The sequence below is a fragment of the Acomys russatus genome, chromosome 25 (assembly GCF_903995435.1).
Source record: "Acomys russatus chromosome 25, mAcoRus1.1, whole genome shotgun sequence".
NCBI classification, from domain to species: Eukaryota; Metazoa; Chordata; class Mammalia; order Rodentia; family Muridae; genus Acomys; species Acomys russatus.
In genome coordinates this window covers 28,557,523-28,582,251 of record NC_067161.1, presented here as the reverse complement: position 1 = coordinate 28,582,251, position 24,729 = coordinate 28,557,523, and the positions used below count along the sequence as shown (strand labels likewise).

Here is a 24,729-nt window from a genome sequence, read left to right as displayed (position 1 = left end):
AAACCACATTAAATGTTGAGGGACCATGCACTCCCATAATTCAAGCCTCCTGAAGAGCCTAGCCCTGGAAATAGAATAGATGGGTGGGTGGGGCGGGGGTAAGAGGGGGGGGGTGAGAGTGAGGATGGCAACAGAAGGTATCAGGTGCGGGGAGAATAGAGGGAGAGAATACTGGAAGAAACAACTGGACCGGTGTGGGAGTGTAGGAGGAGGAGCATCTCTAGGATGAGCTAGAAAGCAAGGGCCATGGAAACCCCTAGGAATCTGTGCTAAGACTACTAGCAATGTGAGAGGTGGAGCCTGAGCTGGCCATCTCCTGCAACCCGGCAAGACTTCCAGCTGCGGGAATTTTCCCTGCCTACAAGATGTGCAGGGGTAAAAAATGGAACAGAAATTGAGAGAGCGGCCAACCAATAACTGGTCTAGCTTGAGACCCATGCCATGAGAGGGGGCCCACCCTTAACCCTGCTAATGATATTCTGCTATCCTTGCAGAGAGGAGCCTAGCATATTTGACATCAGAGAGGCTTCATCCAGCAACTGATGGAAACAGATGCAGAGACCCACCGCCAAACATAAAGCGGAACTTGGGGAACCCTGCATAAGAGGGGAATCTTACATAAGATTGTAGAAGCCAGAGGGGAAACGGACACCACAAGAAAACCTACAGAATCAACTAACCTGGGTCCCTAGGTAACCTCTATGTCCTCCATAGGAACCCACACACATGTGGCATGTATTCACACACACACACACACACACACACATATATATATATAATTGCCTCACTAGCTAGGGATCCAGCTCCCTAACACATGAGCTTTTGCAAAGTCCCAAAACACTTGATATTCAAACCATAAAACAAGCAAGAGCTAAGAGCTATTAGAGATGTACTTCCTGGACCTGGCACCCCAAGAGCTGTGCCTGTGTGGCCTCTGGACATTTAGATTAAATGGGACTCTCGATATCTACCAAAAAGATCCTAAATTAAGTGTTGACCCAGCACCTTATATATGTTAAGCAAACTCCAGTTTGTTCCACAATGACGTGACATGGTGACAGACCTCCTTATAAACATGGTCCTCTTTCGCAGTGTAGCCCTCAGACAGGGCAGCAGGAATTCTGTCTGCTGGGATTTGGCCACAGAGCAATGGAATGACAATTATCCCAGACAGGATAGTAGGGAAAACATCGGGTGACATTGTGATTGCTCATAATTTGATATAGGCTGGTTTAAGATTCAAACAAAATAAAAGGCAATAGTTTTGTGACCTCTCTGCCCATCCTCCATCACTTTTCTTCTTCCTGCTTTCTCTTTTACTGGAAAACAGTACCCACCTTTACCCCATCCCATGAATAGAGAATGATGCATCTCGTCATCCAGTCTCCCCTAAGTTGTCAACCCCTAGATCCTATTTCTATCCACCCCCTCCATGAGTTGGTACAAGTTAAAGCTTTCCGCCATCAGATTTCCCTCATACCCTCTCTTGATTTATAGTCCTACAATAAGACCCATCATCTCTCCTCCACTCAGTCCTGTCTGTCCTCTCCAATCCTATCTTCTGAGCCTCTGGGAGTAATGCCACATTGCTTCCTCCACACAGTTAAAGGATAGATGTTGTGTCTCTAATAGACACAAAGAAAGATGCTCCAACTCAGCTAATCAGAGCAAGAGAGGAACAAGATGACACGTTCTTGGGGGCCTGAAAGAACAACGTGAACAAATGGTCATATCAAGTGCAGGGAGGATATGAAGAAGCAGATAATCTGTGGGTGGGAAAAAAAAAATTTGGCTCAGCCTTTCCCAAAGACAATTTGGTAAATTTATTTAATAGTGCACATTTTTCAATATAACACCTCCACTTCATTACCAACTCTCCTAAAGAAACACTTGCATAGATACTTAAGGAAGTAAGAAGGCTAAAGGAAGTGCACAGGTCACGCTGTCTATAATACTAGAACTCTGGGCCAACTGAAGTGCCAATCAACAATTAATGAAATAGCACACAGAGGCTTAACGTGACAAGGCAGATCTCTACACAGAATGAGAAAGGAAGTGGACTGATGTAAAAATGAGATGAAGAAAACCAAATGTGAAGGCTTTGCGTGGCATTAGTGGATTTTTTTTTTAAAGACATACACAAGAAAAAGGATGAGAAATAGCAAGGCACTATGCCAGGCATGGCCACTGTTTACAGAGCTCAGGGCAGGAAGAAGCTGAGAGGCTGCTGTCTGCCTTTATGGGTCACAGAACTGGTGGGGCGCTGTGGAGGAGGAGGGGTTCAGGACAGAAACTGATACGCCAAAAGACAAGCAGCAGAGAAGGCCTGCCCTCTCCAATGGACATTCTTTACAAGAATCCTCTTTTGAAAATGTATCCCGCAGGGCTGGACAGATGGCTCAGCAGTTGAGAGCACTGGCTGCTCTCCCAGAGGACTCAAAGTCAGTCCCCAGAGCCCACATGATGGCTCACAACCACCTGTACCTGAAGCTTCCAAGGGTCCAAACCCTCCATGAACACCCCTACACAAGCAGCATTCACTCACACAGACACATGTGCATACATGTAAACAATTTTTTAAGTGCATAGTGTGTACCAATAAGATGTCCTAATGAGTAAAAGCATTTACAGCACAAACTTGATGAGTTCAACCATGAGGTCACTCAGACAAAGGCGGGAGAGCAATGCTGTCCTCCGACCTCCATGTACATGTCAGGGCACAAATGTCACTATTATAATAGCCAATAAATAGAAGTGTAAAATAAATGTATAGAATGTACAGTTTTTGTCCCAAGTTAAGTCTCTGTTTACTGGATGGTCATATAACAGGGCTTTGTGGGAAATAGAAAGAAATAACAAAAGCAATAAAGAGAGGTCAAATAATCAGTTTTGTGCTGGTTATAAACAAGAAGCCTGTGTATCTCAAAGACCTTACAGTTTACAGCATCAATACTAGAGATACATTTTATAAAGTTACTCTCAACGAGGGAAAAAAGAATCACACAGTCATAACACATAAATAAGCCAATAGTACAAATTATCTAGGATGAACCAACTAGTTATATGGATTGTGTCAGGAGAAGGGGCTAGGACTTAGGATAAAATAGATAAGAGAATTTTGTTTCCCATTGTTTTACGACCACCACCACCACCCCTCCCCGGCAAGCACATCGACATAAGGTCTATGCAATTTAAAATAAGGAAATAACAGGAAGCTATGCCTGGCTTCAAGGCAGAAGCTGCTGAGGAAAAGGAGAGGCCTCAAGAGAGGGGCCTCGGAAATAAGTACAGAGCAGAAGGCAAGAATGTTTCACTCTCCTACTGACTAGCTGCAGGATGTGGGAGACAACCACAGTGGAACCAAAACAGCTGATTCCACCAGCCCCAGACAAACACACCAGATTGTTCCCAAGGCCAGAAGTGAGCCACTCACAGAGCTGAGAGACCTCCCTGGCCTCAGTGCAGGGAACGCTCATACTCACCAGTTGTCGTTGACATTGTTGGGAGACTCCCAGCTTTGGACCCTTGAAAAAGAAAGCAAGAACAAAGTCCTAAGCGTCTAGCCAGAAGTATAATAATAAATATGTCAGAGATGTCATGTGAGGCCTCTATACTCCATGAATTAAAGAGGGTACTACTGTCTCTCCTCCCTCTTCTCTCACCACCCATGCCTTCAGCTCCGAGCCATGGGAAGGAACCAACCACACACACACTGCCCTGATGTCAACATGCACAAGGTGGACACCATAGCACAAAGTACTGGGGTCATCTCTGGACCACTTTTATTTAGTATTTGCATCTCTCCAGGCCAAGGTGGAAGGGCAGATCCAGGCAATAAGTCCTACATACCTGTGGGTCTGAATAAGGCTCTGTCTGCAGAGGTGGTCACTGTGCTTCTTTGAGAGTGTTTGGATGCAGAAAGTGTTTCTGATTCTAAAAAAGAAAAAAAATTAAGCTGCTAAAAAAATAATAGTAACTGTATCAACAGTGTATTGGGTGGTGAGATTCAGGACTATTTTTATTATCATCTTTATTCTTACTCATACATTTCCAGTTTTTCCTTAATAATTAAAGATGATTTCTAGAATTAAAAAATAAAATATACTAAAGTTAGGTGGTGGCGGCGGCACATGTCTCTAATCCCAGAACTCATAAGGCAGAGACAGGTGGTCTGCAGAGCAAGTTCCAGGACAGCCAGGGTTACACAAATAAACCCTGTCTCAAAAACAACAATGATGAAATATTATAAATTTTGTTTTAAGATGCTTATTTTTTAAGACCAGGGAGATGGCTCAGGCAATATAAAGTGCTTGCCACTCAAGCACAAGGACCTGAGTTTGACCCCTGGCACTCATCTAAGAAGCTGGTCATGGGATCATGCGCCTGTAGCCTCAGCAGGGGAGGCAGGGACAGGCAGATCCCTGGAGAATGCTTCCTGGGGGTTCCAGCTGAGACCATGAGCCCCAAGTTCAGTGAGACCATCTGTCAAGAAAACAAGTTGAATAGTGATTGAAGAACTCACTGAACCTCAACCGCTGACCTCTACACACATGCACACACACATGAACACACACACATATAAAACACACATACACTCACATACACACACACACACACATATAAAACACACATACACTCACACTCACACACAAAATGGTTGTTTTATAACTCAAAGGAACAACAAAAAATACACATACAAAATTTGATTAATTAAGAACCCAAGAATTTTAGTGTCTATTCAGACTATACAGAATTAACCAACTCAATACTGGAAAGCTGTTTGAATTATCCAGACCTTTTGGAGTCATCTGGATTGCTTGGAAAAGCAGTCAAGCTACCTCACAATGACTTTCTGACATTCATACTTTATACTCAGAAACATACAGGGAGCCTTAGCAAGCTTCCAAGCCCTGGAGGTCACCCAGCATGACAAGAAAATTTCAGAATAAAAGAGAAAGAAGTTAAAAAATAAAAATATAACTGTTCTACATTCAAGGACTATATCCTATATTCTTTTTTTTTAAGGTTTTATTATCATATAATAGCTATAGAGATGGGTATGGGTTTATTATATTCTGATACATGAATGCATTTTTGTTATATTCACATTATCCTGCCTTGTCTCTTTCCCTGTCTTGCTGAGCCTATCTTCTTCTCAATCTCTGTCTTTCTGTCTCTCTATCTCTCTGTCTCTGACTGTGTGTGTGTGTGTGTGTGTGTGTGTGTGTGTGTGTGTGTGTGTGTGTGTGTGTGTGTGTGTGATGTGTGCATAACCGCTCCACTGAATCAACTAGAGTTGTTTATAGGAACATGGATAATGGTTGTTTTCAGCAGCATGGGCAGCAGCTTACCAGAGACTACACTACTGAAGAAAGTGTCACTCCCCAGCAACCATGAGCTGCAAAGCAGTGGGCACCTTGAAAACCCTCCTCTCACAAATTTTAAGGCCACCAATTAGCCATCTTATTTCAACAAATCTCAAACACTCAAACAGAGATTTTTGTTCCCAAGAAGATAGGCCCAACTCTCAGTACAGTTTGACCCAGAATAACCTTCAACACCCAGATTCTGTAAGACTCCTCGGAGGTCAGGCAGAGAACTCAAACTGCTGACTTTTCAAAAATATAAAGGAAAAGAAGCACACACACATGAGTGCGCGTGCAGGTCACTGGGTTGCCCATTGTAGAAGAATTCTATTTCAAGGAAAACACAACATGTCTGACCAGCAAAAGGGAAATAATGGAAAATTCTCACCTGCAGTGATGGCAGACCCTTCTGTGAAGATTTCAGTGGCTGAAAAACTCGTGGTTTCCTGTGAGAACAAGTCGGGTGGAGTTGAGGGGCACATCATTTCTGTTGTAGTGAGGACAGTGGTGGCCAGTGTTTGGGGTGAAGGTGTTGTGGTTGTGAGGTCAGGTGTGGTCATGACTGTTGTTGGGAGGAGCTCTGTGGTGGTGGGCACATAAGGCGTGGTGGTGGTCACGTAAGGCGTGGTGGTAGGCAGAGAAGTTGTTGTTGTTGGCCTTGTGGTTGTTGTGGCTGTAACCAAGAGAAGATGCATGTGGCACCAAGTAGAGATGGGGGATAGGAAACACCACAAACACATCCTAAATCTTTCTTTTTGTGTTGGCCTCTCTTGGTCCATTGGCCTGGACCATTCACTACAACTGAGTTTCTTGCCTGCTTTTCTGTCATTTCTGGTCTATTTCATACTCTGGCTATAGAAATCTTATAAACTCACAAATCTAATTATGCCCATACCCTGCTTAAAACTCATCTGACATCTTCCTTGACTATCAAATAAAACAAACAAACAAATAAACAAACAAACAAAAAACCCTCATCCCTGCTCATTGCCTTGCAAGACTCACCCTGCCCTTCTGTCTTTCCAATCACATGCTGCTGGAAGAGAACTGTCTCGCTTTCCTGAAGCAACTGTCCTTTCTGTATTTCTTACACTGCACCATGACCTTCCGGCTGCAACAAAATCTGCACCTGCCTTACCTCATCCTTACTCTGACTGCTGGTCCTCTTCAGTGGACTTAACTCACAGATCTCAACTAAAAGCTCTCTTCTGTGCAGGAGAAGTCTTCTCTGTCATATGTTCTAATACTTGGACATCAAGGCATCTATTGTATTTTTTTATTTTTTTAAATATATTTTATTAATTTATTCATATTACATCTCAATTGTTATCCTATCCCTTGTATCCTCCCATTCCTCCCTCCCTCCCATTTTCCCCTTACTCCCCTCCCCTATGACTGTGACTGAAGGGGACCTCCTCCCCCGTGTATGCTCATAGAGTATCAAGTCTCTTCTTGGTAGCCTGCTATCCTTCCTGAGTGCCACCAGGCCTCCCCATCCAGGGGACGTGGTCAAATATGGGGCACCAGAGTTCATGTGAAAGTCAGACCCCACTCTCCACTCAACTGTGAAGAGCATCCTATCCATTGGCTAGATCTGAATAGGGGTTCAAAGTTTACTGCACATATTGTCCCCACCATATAAACAAACTGAAAATAAAAAACCACATGATCATCTCCTTAGATGCAGAGAAAGCATTTGATAAAATAAAACACCCATTCATGTTTAAAGTTTTGGAGAGATCAGAAATACAAGGCACATACCTCAACATAATTAAGGCTATATACAGCAAGCCAATAGCCAAAATCAAATTAAATGGTGAGATACTCAAGGAAATTCCTCTAAAATACTGTATTTTTATAACTGCACATTAATTTTTTTGTTTAATGTCTGCTTCTCCCACAAAACTATCAGCACCACAAGGAAAGCAGCCTTTTCCCTCCCTCCTTCTTCCTCTCTATTCCCCTCCCCTAGTCCTCAGAGAGGGGGAGTCCTCCTCCCCTACTAATTGACCCCAGTCTCTCAAGTCTCATCAGAGCTGCCTGTATCCTCTTTCTCTGTGGCCTGATAAAGCACCCTGCCAGGGGGAAGTGATCAAAGTGCAGGCAGCAAAGCCCATGGCAGGGACAGCCCCTGCTCCCCCTAATAGGAGACCCAAATGGAGACCAAGTTGCCTATTGGCTATGAGCACAGGGACTCCTATGGAAGAGTGTGGGACTAGAAGTACCAGAGGGGACAGGAGCTCCACAAGGAGACCAACAGAACCAACAAATCTGGGCCCAGTGGAAACTGATGCACTAACCAAGGACCATGCATGGAGACCCAGCTTTTATCCTGTTTATTCTGCTCTCTTTCATGAATCTGATACCTATCATAGTGTCTGGTATTGTATACATGAACCAATACATAAAAGTGAGCCCACAGCCCAGAGTCACTGACCATACCCACAGTGTCTTTTTCCTTGGATGCCTGAGGCAGGAGGATCTCCAATTCAAGGTCAGCCTAGGCTACATTGTGAGACTCCATCTCAAAAATGAATAAAGTACACTCTAAGTATGCAACTTCCGGTGAGAATGTAGACTTTGCTATATGTTGATTGATTTGTGCCAACCTCTCCTACTTCGTTAATATAGGTCTTGGATCCATTAGCCACAGTTTATGGCTTTCACACTCTCTAAGACATGACAAAATCCTATAGCGGAAGGCTACCATTTGTTCGACTCAATTTGGAACCAATCTTGTAAACTAGTAACTAGTTAAGGGACCATGAGGGAATTGAGATAACTCCTGTTGGACTTAGTTAACTTGAATAAACTTCTCTTTGCTCTTCTTTGATGTCACAAAGTTTCTGTAAGAGTAAAATACACAAATATGCACAAGAGCACACTGACTAAAAGCATCCAGTTCCAACCTTAGAACATGTGAGAGCCATCTGAGCAGCCTATGTGCACAGTCATTCCAGACCCAGCCTTCCAAGGCACAAATATGTCAGGCCCAGGACCCAAGAGTCTCCTAGGAAATGATGATACAGAGACAAAGCCCAGTACCATCTAAGAAGCTCCGGCTGAGATGAGTCCTAAAGGAGCTTATTGTATAAGCTCCATGTGGCCTGGTCTACACAGCCCCAACCTTTAGGAGTCCCTTCACATCCCAAATTTTACCCAAAGCACCCGATAGGAATAGAAAAAAGGGATCCACCATGAGAACTGCCCGAGGTGGTGCCCAGTGCCATGCCCTTCTCCCTCTGCCAGGAATCACAGATCATTTGCCTGTAGGCCAACACTGATCCATTATTATTTGGAAATCAGTTAATATGCAAAATAAAATATCAGTATGGTTTACATAAAACTTGGGAGGCCCAAAACCACTGAGCCAAATTTCTGCAAAATGAGGGAGAGCCTCCAGATAAATAGTGCCTTCCATCTTCAATCTGACTCTCCCATCTATCACCTGAATCCTGCCATTCTTTCTGCAGCTGTTCTGGCTATAACTACAAGGTGGGATGCCCTGGCCACCCTACACAGCTCACCGTTTGAAATCCAGCTTTCCCACCCATTACTCAAGTAAGCACAGCTTCTTCACAACTCCTGCTGAATGAGTCTGTACCACACACCACGGAACACTTTCACAGAGTTGAACCCCACTCTCTCCTCACCTCTCCTCAGCTCCAGGTGCACAGTCTTCTTGACATCATTGAACCAGCCAGGCACCTCTATACGGCAGCAGTACACCCCACTGTCACCTTGATTAGTGTTTGAGATGGTCAAGGACACATGCCCCAACAAGATATTCCCGTGAAGGGTGTATTTTTCTGACTTGCGGGAGATGACTCTTCTTCCATCCGTGTGGAGAAGCTCGTCGTTGCACTTGGACTTAGGACATGCCCCTTTGCCCCAGCACATGCTGTTGCGGCTCTGAGACCAGGATGAGTACAAACAAGGCAAAGTCACTGACTTGCCCAAACTCCCTATTACTTGGTCCGCTGAGGCAGCTGGTGCTACAGGAGAAAGTGAGAAAGCTATTATGCAGATGAAAATCTCTCGAATACACTGCACATTTTGTGCATATACAGAGGCTTCCAGAAAGATGAGGGAGAGCCCTTGGTTCCTTTAGCACAAGTGCTGGCATGCCTTCCTGTGCTGCTGAGATCAAGGTCCCCAGGATTCCATACCAAAATTGGTGACAGGTCATACCAAATCTCTAAACGCCTCTCCACAGCAAGACTTTTTAATTTTTATTTTATTTTTATATTTATTTATTGTTTTGGTTTTTTGAGACAGGGTGTAGCCTTGACTGTCTTGGGCTTGCTTTGTAGACCAGGCTGGCCTTGAACTCACAGCGATCCACCTGCCTCTGCCTCCCAAGTGATGGGATTAAAGGCATACACCACCACTGCCCGGCAGCAAGACCTTTTTAAATGCTCCTATCTGGAGTACCATTCAGTAAATTAGTTCTCAAATGAAGAGGCCAGACTCTTTAGGTCACATATTTCATGTAAAGCCACCCAAAACCTTTGCCTCCCCACCCCGCCTCCATGTCTCAGTAAATGGATATTGGGGGCTGCTGGTTTGAATGTCTCAAATGGGTTACCCAGCCCAGACAGCACTCTGACAGGAAAGAAAACTACTGAAGCAGATTCTATTAATCTCATTCCATATTCAGATGTGGAGGTGGGAATTGCTCACTCCGGGTCATCTATTTGCTCAGATAATACCAAGTTAAGAAGAGTTTGTGGACATGCACTTCTTGACTCTGTTTTGTTTTTGTTGTTTTTGTTTTTAATTTATTTGTGTGTTGGAACATGTGTGCATATGTGTGCGTGGAAGAGCTGTATACACGCTACAGTGAGTGTGTGATGATCAGAGGCCATTTGAGAATTAGTTCTTTTCTTCCACCTTTGCACTGGTTCTGGGCATTGAACTGAGGTCTTCAGGGTTTAGAGCAGTGGTTCTCAAGCTTCCGGTTGTGACCCCCAAAACACAATCATAAAACAAAGATATTTACATTATGACTCATAACAGTAAGTAGCAAAGTTACAGTTGGGAAGTAGCAATGAGGTAATTATATGGTTGGGGATCACCACAACATGAGGAGCTGCATTAAAGTGCCGCAGCATGAGGAAGGGCTGAGAACCACTGGTCTCCAGCATGCATCGTTCCCTGCTGAGCCATCTTGCTGGTCCTAACCTTTTCTCTTTGAAATTGTTCAGTAATTCCACCCATGTATGTATTATATAGTTGATGGAGTCCATCTTCCATTCTTTCTCCTCCAATTTCTCCCTTATCACCCTCACACCTTTCCAACTTGATGTGCTCTATTGTTTACAAACCGAAGTGAGAGCGCTCAGTACTGCAAGTATGTGCATGCATGTAGGGCCATCTATCAGTGTATAGGGAGCCTCAGGAGCCATAGTTCTGAAAACCTCACTGCCCCTCCCCTAGGAGCCCTCAATTGCCAACATCCTCTCTGCTAGAAGTGGTTTTATGCTCAGCTCAACCACTCATGCTAGGATTCTGTCTGGCTTGATCTTGTACAGGTTTTATGCATGCAGTCACAGCCCCAGTCCCACTTATTCACTCTTTTCAAAAAAGGATCTATTTGCCCTGTGGTGGTGATGGTGGCGGCAGTGGCACATGCCTTTAATCACAGCACTTGGGAGGCAAAGACAGGGGTATCTGTGAGTTTGAGGCCAGCCTGATCTACAAATCAAGTTCCAGGACAACCAGGGCCACACACAGAGAGAACCCCTTCATTTGTTTTTATTTAATGGGAGTGAGCATTTTTCCTATTTGCATGTGTGCCTGGTGGTATTGCAGCCAGAAGGGGGTACCAGATCCCCTGGAGCTGAAGTTATGAATGGCTAGAAGCTGCCATGTGGGTGCTGTGAACCAAACCCAGGACCTCTGGAAAAGCAGCAAGGGCTCTGAACCACTGAGTCATCTCTCTAGACCTTACTTTTTACTCTTAATGGACAAATCATTATATATATATATATATATATATATATATATATATATATATATATATATATATATGTTTATGGGCTATAATATGATGTTCTGAACTATGTTCACAGAAAGGAATCATCAAGCTTAGTTAGCTTTACTCTCTTACTAAGGCATTGTTTTTGGATGAGATGTTAAAATGACTTAGAAAGTTTGAAATATGCACTGTTGTTCTGGTTATGTCTCTTTTGTGAAGTGGATAAACAAAACCATTGCATCTTCTCATGGACTCTGACGCAGCATATGCCTAGAAAGTATTTGCTGACGTAGACAGCAAGCTCCTGGCACCCATGCCTCCATGATGGAAGGAAGGATTGGAACTGGCCATAAAGGTTGGAATTTAAGCTTCCTAGCATTTTTATCTTTTCACCCAAAAGTTTCTATATTACTCACCTAATTAAAAATCGCTATAAAAAGGAAGCAAGAGGCTTGGTGTGGCAGAAAAATCCCCACTAGAGTAAGACTATGAACGTCACCCTAAAAGCCACTGTGTGTTTTGGGATTCTTGGAGGAAAGCCACACTCTTCATTATCGCAAGGCACAGAGAATAGTACTTGCCACAAAAGGAGTTCTAAGTTTCATATGCCAAGAAACATCATGAATTCTGAAAGGTTTCAGAATGAGGAACCATACATATTAGATGGAGAAACAGAACAAGAAATTTTCTTTCAGTTATGAAAGTACTGGGGAGAAAAAATTACAACAACCCGGTCAGTTTGTCATCTACAATTATCCAAAAGTAATACAACCTCTGCTGTTTCCAGGCCATCTCTTCTCTCTATCCAAACCTCGGCTTTGCCAGAGTGATGATGTGTTGGACCATCTCTTCTGACACATCTACATTTGGTCTTTGGAAAGTGGGCAGCCACTCTCTTTTAAATTGACCATTTAAGTAAAGACACATTAAAAATAATTAAATAAACCAGGCATTGTGGTACACGCTTGCAATTTCTATGGTCAGTAGGCCTGCAAGCTGGAGGTAGCCCCCTTGCTACCTACCCAGACTCTATGGAAAACTCAGTGTAGCCCTGCTACCCAGCAAGACCCTACAACAAAGCCAAGCACAGTGAAATGGGTGAACAGAGAGGTCAGTTCAGCAGGTGCTGACTCCTTGAAGCAGTGTTGGAGAAGCCCATTGAATCCCTGTCCTGGCACAGACGGGACACGCGGACATAAATTCCAGCAACTTTTTCTGTAATTTCACTATGTAACAACAATCCCACTTGGACCAAGCTGGTTATTCCAGCATTCAGAAGGGTAGGTACCAAGTTGAAGTCCAATCTGGATTACATCGCTAGACACTGTCTCAATAAATATAAGTAATCAAACAAACAAACACTCAGCTAAAATTCAAAGAGAAGATATGGACAGAAAAATGGCTGCTTTTGATCCAGGAATTACTGTATTTTTCGGAACATAAGACACTTTCCCCCAACCAAAAGTGGGGGGGGGGAGGGCAAATTAGGGTATGCCTTATGGTCCGATTGCTCTTTTTACTGTTTTTCTGCTCTAAAAACTGGGTGCGTCTTATGGCCTGAAAAATACGATACTTCTGGAATATCTATGTACTCATGACATCAAGTGCCAAGATACAGAAGATGAAGCCGTCCTTACCCACCTTCTGGGAGATACAGAGTGTCTGGGGATAGAGGGAGTAGATAAAGCACTTAGTATGGCAACAAGTTCTCTAACACAGGAACTCCAGAGATATGCAGAAACCTGTAAAGCACTCTGTAAAATAGAATAGGAAAAGCTTGAGTTTCCTGGAGACCTGGGCTGACTGCCTCTATTCAAGAATGAGAGAAAGAGAGGGAGATATGATGGGAGATATTCACAATGCCAGTGTCAGTGACTGGAAGGGCTACAGCCCTGAGTAGAGTGGTGGCTGTGAGCCTTGGAGTGTCCATTCAAACTGACTATTCATCTGTGTCAGTCAAAACCTGAAGACAACATGCCAAGGAGAACACCCCCCTTAGCTAGGCACAGTGACACATGCCTGTAATCCCAACACTCAGGGAGCTGAAGCAGGACTGACTTCCAAGCAGCCTGGGCTACAAGTGAGATCCTGTCTCAAAGAAACAAAAACACGCACTGGGCATGGTGGGGTAAGCCTTTAATCCCAGCATTTAGAAGGCAGAGACAGGTAGATCTCTGAGTTTGAGGCCAGCCTGGTCTACACAGTAAGTTCCAGAACAGCCAGAGCTGCATAATAGAGAGACCTTGTCTCAAAATATTAAAACAGTGGGAAAACAAAGAATAAAATGAGAGAGAAACAGAACATATTTTGAAACCCCATCCCTAACAAACCAGCGTAAAATAAAAAACAAGTAACATCTCCTGGAAACAAAGGGAACAATAAGAATCAAAACAAACGCTCTTGGCAGAACAAATCCCCTGCCTCTTGCTTTGCAGTGCCTGCAGATGAACTTTCTCACAACTGGCCATTTGACACTTCGTGTATATGTCTTTGCTTAGGTTAGAAATAAAGGTTAATAAAATTGTTTATTTCACTCCCAGAACAAGCCAGTCTCTAGAAAACTCCCCGTGTAACAAGGCAAGAAAGAAATTCTATAGAAATGCAAGTCTAGAAGGAGACAGGCTTTGGTGGAACCTCAGTACCCTAAAGTCTGCTTTGCAAAGGGGCCCAGAATGGAAGCATCCAGAACACTTACTCAGATAAAGCCACCAGAGCTCTGTCATCAGCCAGAGAAGGAGAAGCCCCTTGGACATTTTGACAGGAGTCTGTGTGTCTATCAAAACCCATGCTTATATCACAATTCCTGCTGACAGGGTGGGACAAGGGACTTTCACTTCCCTTTCTGCCTCAGAATCTTCCCGTTCCTTCATTCTGAATGACCTCCCTCAATCTGGGATGTGTGATCAAATGTGCTGAGCATTTTTCTCATGGTGGCCAGTGCGTGTGTGCAAATGTGTGGTGTGGCAGTGTAGAGGCCAATGTGCCTCTCTGTCCTTTGTCCCCCATTTGTGCCTGAGCATGTGTGTGTGTGTGTGTGTGTGTGTGTGTGTGTGTGTGTGTGTGTGTGTGTGTGTGTGTGTGTGAACTGTGAAGAAGCCAGTGTTCTTCATGGTGGACAAAGAAAAGTTAAACTGGCTGTTCTGGAAGTCACTATATAGACTAGGCTGACCTCTACCCTCATTCTGGGTATTCACCATGAAGCTCTCCACCCCTTGCCTTCACAACAAAAAATGAAAAGTAGGGTGCAATCAATCATCAAAGAATCTCTGCTACCTTCACTGTCAGCTTATTGGAACAGGAAAAAGAGCCCCAATAGAGGAAGCTCATTATGATGGTTCCAAAACAGGCCTGCCTACAAGCAGACCCCCAGCCTACCAATGACCAACAGGGAAAAGCAAAAAGGATAAGTTGGAAACCAAATGCCTGAACAAGATGGTTTTGTAGTTCTTTGGGAATGTATAAATGTAATGATATACCCAACTCTACCTAAACAAGGCAGAGGAAAAATAAGGCCAAACTTTGCTAACCAGATCAAAACTAGAACAATCAGTATGGAATCTTGAAACAGAAAAACAAAACAACAAAAACAACAACAAAACCATTAGGTTGAGAGATAGCTCTTGCCAGAGGACTCAGGCTTTGTTCTCAGCATTCATATAGCAGCTTATAACTGTCTGTAAAAAACAAAAAAAAAATGTGTATGTAAATGCAATTCTAGGAACTCAACATGCTCTTTTGCTTCTTTGGGTACCAGGCATGCATGTGGTACATATATCCAAGCAAACACTCATACACATAAAATAAAAAAATAAAAAATAAATATATATATGGAAAAAGACCATTAAGTAAAAACAAAAGGCTAGTCAAAAAAGTCTAAATAAAGTTTGGACTTTGATCCATTGTGATGTTTCATTACTGACTTATTAATTATAAAAAAAAACTATACTAACCTAATGTATTATGTTAATAATAAATTACTCCAGGTATAAACCCAAATGAATGCAAGTCAGAGACTCGCACGTTCATGTTTGTTACAACACTATTCACAACAGTCAAGATGGATCTGGTGGTATGTTTGACTACTTAGTCTCCAGTTGGTGGAGCTATTTGGGAAGGATTAGGGGGTGTGGCTTTGTTTGAGGAGGTATGTCATTGGGGTTGGACTTTGAGGTTCCAGAGAATCTGTCTATTCCCAATATGTTCTTCGTCTCATGCTGGCAGATCAAGAGATGAACACTCAACTGCTCCTGCACCATGCCATTGCTCCTCCACTATCATAAACACCCTTTCAAACCATAAGCTCAACTCAACACTTTCTAAGTTGCCCTGATCACGTCATTTTTTTCCCACAGCAATAGAAAAGTAAGTAAAACAATGCAAAACCAGCCTATCCAGTCATCAACAGGTGGCTGGATAAAGGAAAGGAAATGTGGTATTCACACAGAACGGAGTTTTATTCAGCTATAAAGAAAAGTGAGCTGCGGGTGGTGATGCATAGCTGTAATCCATGGGAGGCAGAGGCTGGCAGATCACTGTGAGTTTGAAGCCAGCCTGGTCTACAAAGTGAGTTGAGTCCAGGACAGCCAAGACTGCACAAAGAAACCCTTGTCATGGAGACAGAAAGAAATAAAGAAAAAAAGAAAGGTGAGATGCATCCTTTAGAGGAAAACAGAACTGAAGATCATCATGCTAAGTGAAATAAGGCAAACCAGGTGGTCAGATAATGCTTTGTCTTATTACTTTTACTGATGAGACATGAATAAATGTCTACCCACTGAGAAAGAACACAGTCATCTACCAAAGAAATCATTCCATCCCAGTCCAGCTAGGTGAACCAATGAATTTATTGGGCTTCCCTGGGACAGCAAGGATTATGGACTACTTATTGGAGAATAGGTCTGACTTGTGGGCAGTTGCATCACATAAAATTCCACCCCAGCATGGGTGAGGAATCTAAAGATGTGCCATTTGAGTCCTTCCTTCAGCATCTCCCAAGAGGACACATAGACTAGAGGCAGGAAAAAGTGGAATCTCAGGTGAGGGTCTGGCAACATTGTCCACCTCCTAGGTGAGAGAAAGATAGCCCCATGGCCACTATCTCAGACCTGGCTACCACCATGTTGTTTTGTTTCTTTGCTGTGTGTGTTGGAAGTTTTTTTGTTTGTTCATTTTGTTTTGTTTTTTACCTATTTTATTGGGTTCTTATATCTATCACTCTTCTCCACCCCAATCCCTTCCAACACACCAACTCCAGGTAGGAGACAAAGAATGTTAGAGGGGACAAGGGTGTGGGTCTCTTTAGACTACTTCCTGCTGATTAGGGTCATTGGGTTCCTTGGGGCAGGTCCAATCTTCATTGTCAGGATATCCAGCAGTCCAGCACACCAGCAATAGCAAATATAGCAGCAGGATGAACCACTAGCAGTGGGACGAGCAGCAGCTGCTGCCACAGGCCCTCTCAGGGCTCTCCCATTCATCCCCTCTCAAGAGTTCCCAGAATTAAACTATCTGCAGCTGGAGCAAATCATGCCCCTTCCAGAGAGCAAGACACATTGCAGTTAGCTGCCATGAACAATCTGAAGGCAGCGCCATATCCTACACATGGGATTAAAACAAAAACATAGTCACATAATGTAACCGGGCTTTTAAAGAAACCAAACTTCTCACTATAGCCATGACTACATGGGCAAAGTCTTTTGTAGATCATCAGAACAATCACGAGAGTAATAGGCACACTAAGCCTGGAGGAAACAGCTGTGTCATAAAGTGCATATTTCCTCCAATATACCAAATGTGTGTGTGGAAAGTAACATGGGGACTATGTAGGGAGAGGAAGAAAAAATCTCCAAAGCAGTCAAATGAAGCTAATGTGTAGGGGGAAAAAGCAGGGTTGGAGAGAAGGTTCAGTGGATATGAGCAATGTCTACTCCTCCAAAGGATGTGGGTTAACTTTCCCAGCACTCACATCAGATGGCTCACATCATCTGCAATTCTAGTCCCAGGAGATCTGATGTCCTTTTCTGACCTCCGTGGGCTCTGCAGACATACATACAAGCAAAATACCTACACACTAAAAATAAATAATAAGTTTATAAACAAGACTATGCACCTATTGTGCCACATATTTTAAAAAAGAAAAAAAACACCAAATATCTCTTTTACTCTCATATGTGGAATATAGACTTAAACATATATTTTTACATATAATTTCATAAACAAATATTCATTCTACTTAGTGTATAAATACATTATTAAATATATATTCCAATGCATATATTGAAGTATATATTTAAATGTGTGTACTAATTGAAAGAAAGAGGAATATTTGCACAAAGGAAGGATTCTGATGACTGAGAGAAGGGTGACAAGAAAAGACAGTTAGAAAGAGAATATTATGTATATGTGTATATATGCATATTATGTATATGTATATATACATATGAATAGTTATGTATATGTATGCATACATATGTATGTATGTATACATATATGCATGTATGTATGTGTGTATGTATGTATGTATACATATACCGGGGTGTGAGCAGACAAGACGGCTCACAAGGTAAAGGTGCTTGCTGCCAAGCCTGACGATATGAGTTCTACCCCTAGAGTCCACATAATGGAGGGAGAGCAGCAACTTCAGCAAGTTAGTCTTTGACTCCACATTCAGTTGGTGGTATGTCCACTCCTCCAGTACTAAGTGCTTTTTAAAATGTTAAAGAAATACAGATGTTATTAGCAATTCATTGTCTGGAATGTCCCACGGACAGGCTTTGAGAAATTTGCATCCTAAAAGTTCGCGGCCAGTTTGTATTAAAGTGCATTACTACTGACTGCCCACAGCTTCCGGTCTTTAGCACCTTCTTTCTCCACATCTGAAGACTGGTCTCTGGAGAATGGGTCCTTCCTTGTTTTCAATAAACATGGCTCAAGAGCAGTTGGTTTTGATTGTGGCCATGGTAACTGGCTCAATGCCAGAGAAGTCGCCCAAACAGAATACATAATTGTGAGACAAATTGAGGGGGTGGGGTCTTCTGAGAGGTTGGAATCCTCTTTATTTAACCCTTGATCTTTGATCTCTGAGGATACAGTCTAAAACACACATTCACCATTGTGCCACCAGGAAGCAAAACCTGCAAAGTGGAGAACCGACGACGCAGTAAGCAGGTGAAGAATAAAGCATGGCTGGTCTGAGTCTATGATTTGATTGAGGCTCCTGAAATAAGGACTTCAATGAGCCAATAAATTCTCTTTAGTGCTTGGCATTTAGCATTTTGGACCTAGAAGTGCCTTTGCATCAGTTCCCAGCCCTCCCAGGCACTGCCTGCCGCCCTGTGTATCTGGCACTGTCGCCCTGTACCACTGTCACTGCCACCCTGTGCATCTGGCACTGCCACCCTGTGCATCTGGCTTCACGCTCCCTGCAGTCTCTTTACCTTCTTGGTGCTGCTCAGAAGAATGAATAGGCCACTCATAATTTTCACCTACCATCCTCTCTCCCCCAGTTTTGTGAAAAGATTAGAGAAATGCCCTACCCCATTTACTGTCTCACATTTGAGACAGCCTGACTGAGGTCACCAGCTCCCCCTAACCAGTGTCTTTGTGACTCTTATCACATAGTCCAAGTCACATATGGCCCATCACACAGGTCAATTGTTAACTGGCCTTCTGCATGGTGCAAAGGCCAATCCCTGCCTTGGAAACCTTTTAGAGTTGGTACCTGCTTTGTCAGGTAGGGCTTGAGTCCCTTCCTCTCTCTTCAGACCCTGACGCTACCTCCAACACTAATAACTCTCTCAATAAAGCCCTCAGCCAAAGGGTGGTCTCTAATGGAAGTTTTGGTTCCTTTAAAAACTCAGTTATGTCATGTAAACATGTTTTTGTTTTAACTCCAAGTGTGGGATTTTAGTTTGTCCATAGCTGATAACTGCCTCACACAGGGGCACGGTCTTTACCAATTGGAGTTAGCTAAATTCTGAGGACTTTGAGGGATATAAATTTGATAGACCTGAGAGAGAAGGCAAAACAGCTTGGAGGAGGCAAGACAGAGGACTGCTTGCTGCGTTGGCTAGTTTTCTGTTTACCTGGACTGCTGGATGTCCTGATGACTGATCTCAGTCATGCCCCTAAAAGAACCCTAGACCCTACCTAGCCAGAAGAAGTAAAGAGGTCCACATCCCTTTTCCTTTCCAACCTTCTTTTTCACCTCCCTAGGGTTAGGGGGTTGGAGGGGAAGTAAAGGCTTTAAAGAACCACCAAATAAAGAAGAGTTTGAAAAACTAGTGCCAACAATGATCCATCTTCAATTGTTTCTCTCTCTCTCTCTCTCTCTCTCTCTCTCTCTCTCTCTCTCTCTCTCTCTCTCTCTCTCTCTCTCTCCTGTAAACTTCCTTGCTGCTAAGAATATAGAAAAGGAACTCAAGTCACTATACCTTTGCTGTATTTTCAACATTTTCAACAGTGTTTTGTTGTACATATAAACCCTGAAATAAACTTGCAAAAGGTGCCAATGTCTTCTGAATTATACACACATAGAAAGATGGATTGAATATGTGGGTAAACCAGGCAGTGATGGCACACACATTTAATCCTAGCACTCAGGAGGCAGAGGCAGGCAGGTCTCTGAGCCCAGCCGGATTTACATAGTAAATTCCAGGATAGCTAAGGCTACACAGAGATAGCCTGTCTTGAAAAACAAATAAAGAAAGGAAGGGAGGAAGAGAGGAAGGAAGGGAAGAAAGAAAGAGAGAGAGAGAAAGAAAGAAAGAAAGAAAGAAAGAAAGAAAGAAAGAAAGAAAGAGAGAGAGTGGATGAGTGGATTCACATTCTGAGCCATTGGGTGGAGGATGTGACATAGAAATCAAGAGCAACTGTCAGGAATTTTTGGAAGGCTTGACCTTACCCGTGAAACTCACTTTTTTTTTTCATCTGAAAGATACAAATGAATAATCTCTTCACCAGAGAACTCATTTGAGAATTGAATTAAACTACTGATGGGTAAGTTAAGCAAAGCCCTAAAAAACTGGGAAAATGTTTTGATTCATAAGCAAAGGAAATAAAGATGGGAGGAAACAGCTCTGAGTCATGTGGCATTAGATACCAACCTCAGAGAGCAAGAGCCAAGAGCTGAAAAAGAGAAATGGAGCCTGGGTGGGTCCATGTTCTGGGTAGTTCAAAAAGTCAGTGTTGCATCTATTTTCCCCTCTGAGTTAAAGAGTTCTATTTGAAGATATACAGAAAATGCTGAAATCTCAGGAAGTCTCTTATAGTAGATTGCTTCAAGAAATTGTAAGTGAGAGAATAGTTGTAGGAATGAAAAGTCTGGCATTCAGTTCCTATGGTGAGATCCTACTTGGTACAAATATAGTGAAATCACTTCTTCCAGTTCACATGATACTGTGATACCTCAGATGGAAATAAAATCACAGGCCTTCAGCAACATAATTCAATTTGATTTTATATAGATTAGCAATAGTTAAGTTAATGGTAGTAAGGTGTGTGTGTGTGTGTGTGAGAGAGAGAGAGAGAGAGAGAGAGAGAGAGAGAGAGAGAGAGAGAGAGAGAGAGAGAGAGAGAGACAGAGAGAGAGAGACACAGAGAGAGAGAGAGAGAGAGAGAGAGAGAGAGAGAGAGAGAGAGAGAGGGAGAGAGAGAGAGAGAGAGATGAATTTTCCATTCCTCTTTTGGACACATCTCTCATTCTCCTGACATTCAGCATCATCACATGACATGACCCCATGCGAGCTGGTCTGTCGCAGGTCACTTGAAAGAGAGAGCCTTTAAGAGTTCTATACATGACTGTTTTTGCTTCTCCTGGCAGAAAACTGATTCTACATCATGAAAACCTCACGAACCCATGTGGCACAGACATCAAGCCCAGCCTCATCTTTCACCCCTCCCCTAGTCCTCAAGGAAAACAAGAAAAATTGAAAACAGGGCTGGAGTAACTAAGAGCACTGCTCTTGCCAAGAACACAGGTTCAGTTCTCAGCACTCGCATTAAGCAGCTAAGAACTGCCTGTAACTCTAGTTTTAGGAGATCCAGCACCTTCCGCTAGCCTCCATGAATACACTGCCTATGCACAGTGCATATGCATACACTCAGCCACACGTAAACCACAAAACAAACAAATGAATCGTGGGTGGTGCTGACGCACACCTTTAATTCCAGCATTCAGGATGTAAAGGCAGGAGAATCTCTGTGATCTAGGCCAGCCTGGTCAACAAAGCAAGTTCCAGGACAGCCAAGGTGACACAGAGAAACCCTATCTCTAAAGAACAAACAAACAAACCAACCAACAAAAGTAAATAAATCTTTATAGGAAAAGAATGTCTTAAAGCTCTCCATTCCATCTTTCTTTGTAACATCTTAATACAACCAAGCTACCACCATCTCTGCCATACAGAGACACAAATGGGGAGGAGAAGGGAAGAATTTCTTTAAAGTGACACATTCTGACTTGCAAGCTCCGACACTGACACTTATGAGACAGTCCATATCCTCATGTCCCAGTTCTTGTTCCTGTTACCCCAGAGCCCCAGAACTTAGACATGGCTATACTTTACCATTAAGAAGAGGAACTTCAGGTTCACCCCCAGTTGGTTCACACACACAAAAAGGACTACTATTATGTACTGGATATTTTAAAAGCTAGAGGAAAGAGTTTTTTGAATGTTTTCCTCACAAAGAACGGATAAATGTTTAAGGAAGAGTATGGGAAACCCATGTTGAACTTTAACCACAAATATATCAAAATATCATATGAAGAGGGTGGTGAGATGGCTCAGTGGGTAGGGTCTTTTCTGTGCAAGCCTTGCACTCACATAGAGATGGAAGGGGAGAACTAGCTCCACAGAGTTTTCATCTGACCTCCAAACGAGCACCATGGCATGTAACTGTATATGCATATGCTTACACACAAACACATATATACATACACGTATTATATGGCATTCCACAAATATTATATAATTTTATGCATTGATTAAAAACATAGCACACAGTAAATGTGGCAATATTGAAGCAACAGCTTAAATATAATAATTAAAGTGATGATCTGTTTCCATTATATTTTTTCTAAATATAGTACAATCTTCTGAGAGTGGGAACTGCACTAGCATCACTGTGCAGCCTCCGTGTTTAACACAGAACTGTGCGTCATGCTACACAACAAGGCATACAGCCAATAAATACTTACTAAGCAGAGAGACAACACTGAAAAAAAAAAAACAGCTTTAAGAAATGAATGAAACACTTGACAACTATTCGAGACTGAGAAATGATTATGCAAGTTTCTTTGCTCAAAATCTTGAAGACATTGTCTAAAGATAAGACACAAATAGGTTATAAAATACTCAAAATTTGTTTTTATTAAAAACACATTTAAAGAAAGGATTCAGAAATAAAATAGAGAAAAGTGCACCAATGCACAAAATGTCAAAAGGGTTTTAGGTGGTTGAATTTGTGGGAAGGCTGTTTTCACTACAGCAATGCTCATTATATGTTTGAGGAATGAATAGGTTTTCTTCATGTGAGTGAATTCTGCAATTTTTTTTTATAAGTGCCAAGTTGAGTTGATAATATGATATGTACCATCAGGGGTCTCTTAAGCATCCTTTCACAATACATATTTGAACTTTAATGTTTTGGATAAATGTCATTGCATATGTGTCTTTGAAAGTTGCATAGTACAGCTTTTCATGTTATATTTTAAGAATGTGCAGCATTTCAGTTTCCTTTCTCAACTCATGACCTAGCTGTACTGCCCCAGAAATGTTCTCCATTTATGGCTTTGCACTGCTGTCTACTATACCATTTGGAGTGCATTCCATAAAATAGATACCCATATTAATAGTGAGAGGATCTTTACATAACCTCCAAATCTCTACTAACACAAAAGTTTGGTGAATGTAAACTTTTTATTGGCTTTGAAACAGGTTGTTAGGAGTGTGTATCCAGAAGGGACATGACTAAATCATAAGCAACTTGCGCACTAATTTCAATACCTATTGACAAATCTCCCCTGAGAAGACTCTGACCCATTTCATTCCTACCAGTGCTGATAGTATTATCCCTTGTTGTAACATCTGCCATGAGTATGGATATGATGGTATCCTTCCTCATCGTTGACCTTTTGAATTCCTATGTTCAGAAGCCAATTTGCTCATCCCATGAAACAACTATTCACTACCTATTTCTCCTTCAATGAATTGACTTCTCATATCTTGACCTAATTTTTACTGGTTGTGACCTATGATGCTTCATTTTCTTTGTAAACTTGACTGGATTTGAGTCACCTAGGAGACACACCTCTGGGTGTGTCTCTGTGAGCATTTTCAATGTCCTTACCTGAGGAAGGAAAGCCTACTCTAAATATGAATGGTGTCATCCTATGGGCTGCAAAAGGAGAAACATAACTGAGTGCCAGAATGATCCTTTTCCTACTTCATAACCTACTTAAATGTCAGCAAGCAGTCTGTTCTTGTCACCATAGCTCAGAGAGGATCTTACCACCATGATGATCTATTTTCCAAGATAATCCCTTTTTCCCTTGAGTTGGCTCTTCTCAGGTATGTTGTCACAGCTACAGGGAAAAGTAACTGACATGCTATCTTCTTCCTCCTGCTCTTCTTCTTCACCTAAGAAAGAATGTAAAATATAGATGATTGACAGATAATCAATGGATAGATGATAGGTGATAGATAAACAGATATCTTCTCTAGACATAAAAGTAATTTCTGATTTCCCATTATCACTCTCCCAATTTCTTCCACTGAGTATTTTATTGAACAAAAATCCATGAAGATCTGGGGGTGTTATTCAGTACTGGAATGCTTGCCCAGTAAGTACAAAGCCCTGGGTTTGACTCCCAGCATAGCATTTTTTCACTAAGTTCATCAACATTTATTCTTATGCCTCTTCCTTGGAAATCTCATTTAAGAGACTCTTTTTCACTCTAAAATTATCATAATATTGCCTTTTTTCTACAAATGTAGTTTTACTTTCAAATTGGTTCATATCCAACTTCAGTGCTTTTTTTTTTCTATGCAATCTAGTTTTCCACTTTAAAAGCCATCTTTCTTTCATTGATATGTAATGCCATGTGTTTGACATAGAATTTCAGATCATTAAATAAGCACTGTGAATGTGAGAGCTCTATGCTGCCTGCTACACTGGATGTTTAGTTCTTCTGCCAGCATCACAGCTCTTTATTGTGACAGGGCAAGATAGTGAAGAGATTCCTCCATCTTGTGTTCTTGCTGAGGTCATCCCTGCCAGTCATTATAAATTAAGGATTAACTAGGGAACAACCCTTTTCAAAAACACATAAACTTAGAATTGGGGAACTGAGCCTTCGGAGCAGAAAGAAAATTGAAATTAGAA

General features: G+C 42.3%; 1 protein-coding gene across 1 annotated transcript in view; it reads right to left on the bottom strand.

Annotated features, from left to right (window-relative positions):
• Nucleotides 1-14,171, bottom strand: part of LOC127207880 (T-cell immunoglobulin and mucin domain-containing protein 4-like) — a 25,568-nt gene extending 11,397 nt beyond the window's left edge. The window contains exons 1-4 of the mRNA XM_051167261.1: nt 14,042-14,171; nt 9,020-9,361; nt 5,724-6,039; nt 3,483-3,524 (exon numbers count right to left, since the gene is read on the bottom strand). Of these exons, the coding sequence (XP_051023218.1) occupies nt 3,483-3,524; nt 5,724-6,039; nt 9,020-9,361; nt 14,042-14,099 (758 nt within the window). The 5' untranslated portion in view covers nt 14,100-14,171. The remainder of the gene's footprint in view (nt 1-3,482; nt 3,525-5,723; nt 6,040-9,019; nt 9,362-14,041) is intronic.
• Between the last annotated feature and the right edge of the window lie 10,558 nt (nt 14,172-24,729).